Source organism: Agrilus planipennis, unplaced genomic scaffold (assembly GCF_000699045.2).
Source record: "Agrilus planipennis isolate EAB-ADULT unplaced genomic scaffold, Apla_2.0 scaffold83, whole genome shotgun sequence".
NCBI lineage: Eukaryota > Metazoa > Arthropoda > Insecta > Coleoptera > Buprestidae > Agrilus > Agrilus planipennis.
In genome coordinates this window covers 309,204-317,754 of record NW_020438895.1, presented here as the reverse complement: position 1 = coordinate 317,754, position 8,551 = coordinate 309,204, and the positions used below count along the sequence as shown (strand labels likewise).

Sequence of the window (8,551 nt, the reverse complement as noted above, 5' to 3'; positions counted from 1 at the left end):
AGGAGATCGGGCTGAAACTATAGCTACAAGCTATCCAAGGATGGTACTATAGAATGTCACCTCAAGGTAGGCCTAGTGGCGTCATCTCTTGGTTAGGCCGGAAACTTATCAATCCACCCTCGTATATTTTTTAGAAGACATGCCTTCTGATTTTTGTAACTGATCGTATTCTTTTTGACTGATAGGAATTGTAAATCCCAATAGTAATGTTTGTTCAATTCCCATATTCAGAGAACAAAATGTTCTTTTGAAAATCCAACCCTGGCAATAATTGCGACTATTGTCCAGTTACGTCCAGGGACGTATTTCGGAGTCGCTCTAATAAGAGAACGAAGTCATAAATGGAACATTAGTTACAATTGTTTTTTCATTTTAGTAGGACATTACTAATAATTATTTAATTCATTTAATTTAGGCAATTAACGATATCTGTTAATCATTCTTGGATAATTTTGGAGAATTTTACGATAATCTGCTTTTTGTTGTTGTTTTTTTTTTTACTTTTAATAATGTTACTTTACTTCTTTTTCGTTATTATTCTACAATTTTATTTCTAAATCATATACAAGATTCTAAGTTTCGAAAAGACCAAAGTTAAATTTGTAGTTAACAGATAATTATAAAATTTGAGAATATTCACAAATCTGTACCTAATGATGAAGCATTTAATTTGGGTTATTCTCAAAATTAAATCTGGTAATCACGTTACTAAATTAAAAATTTATAAATAACTGTATCATTTAAGCGGTCAATAGTTTTAATCTATGTGAAATACTAACTAATAGTAAGTCACTAATTACTATAATTTATTATAATTTTTTTATAAATTTGTATATACATATACGTAAGTATGTGTACGTTGACAGCAGAAAGTAGTTTTTATATGACTGAGCTTGTCCAAATTTGGACTTGACTACAGTTATTCGTAGTCTAAGCAGCTACATTTTAATTCTTTATAATTTGTCATTACAATATGTGTATACACATATGCAACCGACTTCGCATCCAAATATAGCCATTTAAACCCACTCAATCTTTTCCAATTGTTTAGTTCCAACTAGAATACGTCAAAATAAAACGATTATTAAATAAAAATTTAAAAACAAATTTTAGCATCCTGAATATCTACAGTAGTACTTTTTCTTAGTTTTTTTTTTCGTCTTCATTTCACTGCTAACTGACCGATGGGCAAACAGACAAACAAACATACGGTAGAACATTATTCTATATAGACAAAATTGTATTTATAAGGTTGAATGATGACTGATGCATTTGCAATTGACGTCATTAACACCATGTATAAATAATAGTACCTACATATCTTTATTGAAGAAATAACACGGATAACTCTTCTAATCTTTTCTCGAAAACACAGAGACCTACAGCTTGAACTGATCATGCACCGGATGGATGAACTGTTGTTAATAGTATAATTACTATAAAGAGATTGAAAGAGAATTATGAATTTTAGTGTAATCATTACAATGACAAAGAGTGTTTGATCTTGAACCGCACTCGTCGTCCGTCATAATTTACAAAATTATTTTTTGTTGCTCATTGCAAAAAATCAACGATTTTTTTGTCCCTTTTGTTAAAGTTTCATCAAAAGAAGGTATGAACACTTAGATATTTTTTCACTAAAATGTCATCTGTTAGATTTCAAAAAACATTTTTATGGAATATACTGGTATGAATGAGTTTTTTAACCACAGACCTTTTGACATTTTGTGACCCAAAAACTACCGCTTCACTTCACCAACTAGTATTTTTAATTTTGATACATGTTTGCTACGAATTATCAAATTCTGCCTTTCGTGGTTCAAAAGACCTTCGTGAAACTCATAAAGTAGGTGTGACTCTAGAAGTCAATTGGTGTACGTGACCTGATACAGGGTACAATTTAGAATAGATACGTATACCATTCATAATTCCTAGCATTCAAATTTAGAAAAGATAAAGTATTATTGTAGCACCACGAAGTTACTAGATATGTCTTTGTTTGTCTTGATCCTCATTTTAAATGAGCCTCCTGGGGTACCTACAGATTATTTTTAATATATAATATACATAATCAGAAAGTCTAGTTTCGGAAGTGAGTCAATAAAATTGTAACGTAAACAACTTTATTTTTTTAAACTTCAGGATAAGTTTTATTATTTTCAAGCTTTCAACGAAGGTCACTTTTTTATCAAAGATAGTAGGTAGATACATAAGGCAATATGAACGGAAAATGTTCCCCTTTTGAGTATGTGCGAAGGGGAGTCTTCATTTAGAATGGCATTAACTCGATACACAAAATTAAATGTACGTATTAAAGTGACCATTGACTTGTTACATCTACGAAAGTATGTTAAAAAATGATTTCCTGATTATTAATAAGTAGTATAATAAGGATAATCATTTTATAATCGATTTTATTAAGAATTTGGTATCACTTAAGAGGATGGTGAACCTTAATTATTTAATTATAAATATAAAAGAAAAACTTAAGTACATATTCAATAAGTAAAATGAAAAGTGTAGAAGTTTAAGTCACTGTAGCTGTAAAATTGCATCACGAATTTTTTCATAAATGAAATATGAAGCGTCATTCTAATTTATGTATTTGCTTGAAATCGCGTTCTTGTTTTGTAATTTTAATTCATTTTTATTGTGTCTGTTGATGATTAATTCGGTTTACTGAATACTGGCTAGTTATGTGTGGGTTATTCATTCGATTAAATTTAGTATTCTGTAAAGTAAATTTAGAATCGTGTAATGTACTAAAAGAATTCGCTAGAAATACAGGCGAGCCACTACTAAAGAAACGAANATTAGCGACTAATCACAACCCTTACAGTATTTTTTAAACCATTTTTATGCCATGTGTAATGTCAGCTTCACTAGACAGATGCACAATAGACTAGCGACAAAATCTACTATCTTTCGGCGACAAATTAACGACAAATCACAACCCTTATGGTATTTTTCTATGCATAAGCCACGTATAATACCACTTTCGCTAGACAGCTGAAGAATGTACCAAGTACCATCTTTTAATGACAAATTAGCGACAAATAAATAACCCTTAGAGTATTATTTAAGCCATTTCTATGCCGTGTGCAGTGCCTGCTTCACAGGACAAATGCACAATTGATAAGCGACAAAATCTACTATCTTTCGGCGACAAATCATAACCCTGACAGTATTTCTCTACGCCATTTCAATTTTGAGATAATACGCTGTTTTTACGCAGCTTTATATCAGGCTGTCTATTTTCAACGACAAATTTTTAGATTTGCTAATAAATTAGCGTAAAATTGTAGTGAAGATATTTTAGAAAATGCATAATTATATCGACCCAGATGTCTCACCGAGGTAGTCAGACTACAAATTAGATTTTAGGATGCGCCTTTCATTGAGAAGGCCATGAGAAAGTCTTGCTAAATGACATTATGCATTTTGGTAAACAAAACAGTTTCACATTAAGTTGTTTAGTAGAGTGACCAAGAGAACGACTTTATTCTTGTGTACTGTTAGTAAATAAACTTTACAAGAATTTACCTCTTCAATTTTGATAATGCACAAAAAGGTATGACAACTTCAGAACCTTTACTGGTAATAGGTATCTACAAAAGTACATTGTAGTTAGTTTTCAAATTTGTAATAGATTTTATTCAAAATTAGTGGCTTGTTCAAAGCAAAGGCTTTAATATAGTAAAGACGATTCTAGAAGTCCCTAACTTTTAAAAAAGACAAGAAAAAAATACAAAAATTGCTTTTGTCTTTTGAACTTAATAACGGATGGTATGCATATTTCATTTCATTTTATGTTATATTAATTATTCTTTTATGCAAGAAATGTTATTTTGAAGTTATTTGGAAAAACTTTGGGTAGATTTTACGAATGTATTGAGAATTATTGTAGATAATCTGATTACATACACTTAGAGCAATTAATAGATTTTTTTAAACACCGTGTTGATTACCTTAAATCCCTTCTTGCTATTTAAAATTACAATCATAATCACTGTCGTAACTTTTTATGGTCTTAGATATTCTTTTGAATTTTTGCATGCCAAATAAACAAACCTACCTAGCTAGCTGATCACGCTTAAGAAACGTGCGCTTCACGTGAACCGCTAAGGTAATCAACCAATCCGATAATTGTTTCACACAGGTGTCATGCACTTAAGTACGCTTACGTTCACAGGTAGGCCTACTTTGATTACATTTTATATTTACCGGTTATAACTTTGCGAGCGTATGTGTCAAGTAGGAGCGACTGTATTGTTTTTGTTTTAGTTCAGTAATACGAAAATTTGTTTGAATGTGTCAAAAAATGTTTCATAAAAGTTCTCTTACAGGATCAGAATCGACAGGTAAGAAGTGAAATTCTATTACGCCATTTCTGTCTGGAAAAATTATTTAGGTGTATGATAGAAAATACTTCTGGAATATTCTACGTTCGTCGAATTTGTTAGGTATCAAATAAATAAAGTTCTTAATAAAATTCATGATTTGAATTATAGATACATATATTTGTATTTATTAGTAATAAATCTATTTTTTTATAAGTACCTACATTTTATTTGAGTATTTATTTTTGAATATTTTCGTTGCAGTGGTAAAACTTGTTCTAGAATCAATAATAAAACTATACCATTAAGTAATTTACCTAATAAAACAATCGCCTCTCTTGCAAGCGCCTCAACATTCGCTAAATAACAAAGACAGACGTATACGTATATACACGATATGTTTTGTGAAAGCGGGTGAAAGCGTGCACATGAATAATTTGCCCTGCAAGATAGATATTATAAATGTTTAACTTTGGATGCTTTTGTCTTCATTTACTGTCCTACATGCAATCACCAAAGGCGATAAATACAACGTGAAGTAGCAAAATTCTTAGAAATACCTTCACCCATCTTTTCAAATAAATAATAAAGCAATACAAACCCAATAAATGCAATTTAAAGCTTCTGAGAGCTTAGACAGTTTTCAGAGAATTAGGAGATCGTTAGATGTTGTTAACAACTATTCTAATTATTAATTATTGTATTTGGATCATTTAAAAAGTTAATTTAAAATTTGTTAATTACCCTTGTGTGTTTACGATCTGCTTATCTATATTACGTAAACTTTATCATTATCATACATAAGGTATTCAGTCCTAAAACTGATTGGACACGCACCTCCACTCTTTCCTATTCTGGCCTAATTTTCGCATTTCCCTAAAACAACGATAGAACATCCCACATCTTTAACTATTTGTGAACAGTAATCTGATCTAGGTCTGCTTCTAAAATGTCTTTAGGTAGCTCTTCATGCCTAGGTGACCTGCCAACCTATCTAGCCTATTTTTTATTGACTTCCAGAGTTCTCTCTCTGTTCTCCTATTCTCTCTAATACCTCTTCATTTCTAAACCTTCTCTATCCACGTTATCCTCATCATTCGCCTGTAACACCACATTTGGAACACTTCTAACCTTTTCTTTTCCGCCTCATCCACCGTACATGTTTCGCACCCGTACATCACCGCGCTTTAGACATTTTGTACACTAAGTCCTAAATAAACAGTAATTTTTGCATTGTAATACGTAAGCATATATGTTTTTGAGTATTACCTGCTACTAGCTTTTTATTACATATTTTTATTTTCGAAGTACCCTTGGTTCTTTCATGTTGACATGAAATCTAATCTAAAAACCGCGATCATGTCAATATGTTTCTTATTAAAGTCAAATTTCCGCAAAAAACAATTAAAAGGTTAATTCATTGTTTATTAATATGTACATAAACCTTTAAGTGATAAAAAGTTCACTATACACTTCTCATACTCTAACAAGTATTTAGTTGATGCAATTCTTTCCATTTCATGTGCAAAAATTTCATAATCTTAAACAATGCAGTCACTTCATATTTTTAAATGGTGTACAGACTTGTCATTACAATCAGGGTTGGGCTAGGTTTGGGTAGGTTAGCAATTTTTCGAAAATAAAATATTCAAAGGATGATCCAACTAGTTATACATAGACTATCATTCTATTTACATATGGGGAATCACAATAAACTATTATTTTGAATAATAGTGAGCTTGTAGGTGCCAGATAAATTCTTTATAGCTGTATTTATTTTGATTACTTCGATTTGAATAATCCATTAGAAAGATAGCGTTTTTTTCTATTGTTAGTACTATTTAGCATCTTTTTTCTATTTTAACTGTCGCCGTTGGAATGATTTGTAATTTTGTTATGTTGTCACACGTATGTAAGTGCCTATATGATCGTATTTGGAAAAAAACTGTTATCATTCAATTATGTAGATTAATAACAACACGACTATGTGTGTAATTGTCTTGTTTGAAGAGCTTTGCAATATTTGCGTTGTTAATCCTTTAGATTTACAAATTGTAAAACAGGTTGTCTTTCTTCGTCTTCTGGATATAAATAAAGGATGCCAGGTTGTAGGATTTTCAGTTGAAAGATTTTTTTTCAGTAAATTAGTACATTTGAAACAGTGGCTGTGGCTTACCTTAGTAGAGAACGGGTGCAATTTGTAAGTGTTTTGGAATTTTACTTTTTATTTCTTGTTAGAAAAAAAGTGGCAGAAATATCTACATATACGAATTCATTTCTAGAATTTTATAACAAAACAAAACTAAGAGTTACATATGTCATTTAAATATGCGGAAGTAATCTCAGTCTCATATTAAAATTATTCTAGTTAAGTTTCTCTTGTTGGGATTAATTTTTTTTCTGTCACTAACTCGTTTGTACCCGGTAAAAACTGGTTCTTACAATAGTACCTACAGATTAAATTGAGAATCCAATATAAGGATATTTTATTACATGAAATCGTTAAAGGGCACATCATTTTTTGGAAAATTTCAACCATTATTTTATATATATAGCATGTAAAGCTAATCTACCTTGAAAAATTATATACAAAAGGGCAAAACATTGATTTATGGCGTGATACAACCATAGTATTTATATTAATATGAAAATTCATTTGTCGAATTTTTTTACCCCCCTCAGGTTAATGAGCTTAGTGGTCGGAGCATTGGTGCGTAAAGCCAAAGGTCCCGGGTACGATTCCCGGCGAGGGTGTCACAATAGCTACAATTTATTAATCTGAAGTCGGTTGTAGTGCGTTAAAAAAAATCGACAAATTTCATATTAGAAACTAACCACTTCTAAAAAAAATGTCATAGTACTTATATTTTTTCCCAGGCCGGTATACGATTTTTTTACCATACTCATGCTACGAAATTACGAGTTAAACCACGCCTAGGATGCTAAAATTATTTCCCAATAGTGGACTGATACAATTTCTTAGCGGGTAGGGGATGCTTCCCTTTTTCGTCCTAGAAGTTTGCTTTTTAACGAACTTTTTCTGATTCTGTTACTTTGATTGTTAAAATTGTTCAACAGGTATAAAATCGATAAATCGAACGCCATATACTGCGTTTTCTTTTACTTTTTCTGATGAAATTCTTCAAAGTTCTAAAGCAGAAGGTCAGCTATGAAGTTATGAAATTGAACTAATAATACTCAAGAAAACCTCCATCGGTTTTAGCCACGCGCGCTAAATTTTTATGGAGTTGTTTTTAATAAACATTTGTAAGTAAGTAGTTTGTTGGCGGTTAATCCGATTACTGTCCTTATGCTCATTTATAATTAAGTTACATTTAAGATGAATAATTGACCATGTGACAAGTATTGGTTGGTTTTTAAGTGTTAGAAATGGGCAGCAAGCACCAGTACTTATTCGGATCGGTTAACTTAAAGGTCGAAAACAAACTTTACACGGCTACTTTTTATTTTGTTAACGTTTTGTGTGATTTCGTTTAAAAGTTAGCGGACAATGTCATAACTTAAGAGGCTGCTCTTAGGTAGGGCATATTTTTATTTATTCATTCTTATTTTTTTTTTTTTAAACATTTAGGATATTTATTGAGATAACATAATAATATAAGTCAGATAATTACTCATATGTATGTAATTTTTTTGAGCAATTCCTAGGAGAACATTAAATTATTGGAATATATATTTTTTAGAAGACATGCCTTCTGATTTTTGTAACTGATCGTATTCTTTTTGACTGATAGGAATTGTAAATCCCAATAGTAATGTTTGTTCAATTCCCATATTCAGAGAACAAAATGTTCTTTTGAAAATCCAACCCTGGCAATAATTGCGACTATTGTCCAGTTACGTCCAGGGACGTATTTCGGAGTCGCTCTAATAAGAGAACGAAGTCATAAATGGAACATTAGTTACAATTGTTTTTTCATTTTAGTAGGACATTACTAATAAATATTTAATTCATTTAATTTAGGCAATTAACGATATCTGTTAATCATTCTTGGATAATTTTGGAGAATTTTACGATAATCTGCTTTTTGTTGTTGTTTTTTTTTTTACTTTTAATAATGTTACTTTACTTCTTTTTCGTTATTATTCTACAATTTTATTTCTAAATCATATACAAGATTCTAAGTTTCGAAAAGACCAAAGTTAAATTTGTAGTTAACAGATAATTATAAAATTAACTTAGAATCTTG

The 8,551-nt window shown here is 30.6% G+C and overlaps 1 protein-coding gene across 5 annotated transcripts in view; it reads left to right on the top strand.

Moving 5' to 3' along the window:
• Nucleotides 1-8,551, top strand: part of LOC108734316 — a 27,476-nt gene that overhangs the window by 10,839 nt on the left and 8,086 nt on the right. The window contains exon 1 of one of the 5 annotated variants that reach the window (XR_003230842.1): nucleotides 1,447-1,612. The exons of 1 other annotated variant lie outside the window; for it this stretch is intronic. Coding sequence is in view for 1 of the 4 variants with exons in the window: in XM_018465810.2 (XP_018321312.1) it covers nucleotides 4,310-4,361 (52 nt within the window). In the remaining 3 variants the exon portion in view is untranslated. Of the gene's footprint in view, nucleotides 1-1,446; nucleotides 1,613-4,188; nucleotides 4,362-6,339; nucleotides 6,541-7,641; nucleotides 7,880-8,551 lie in introns of those variants that run through there. 3 more of the 5 variants (XM_018465810.2, XM_018465816.2, XM_018465812.2) reach the window with 3 other exon arrangements.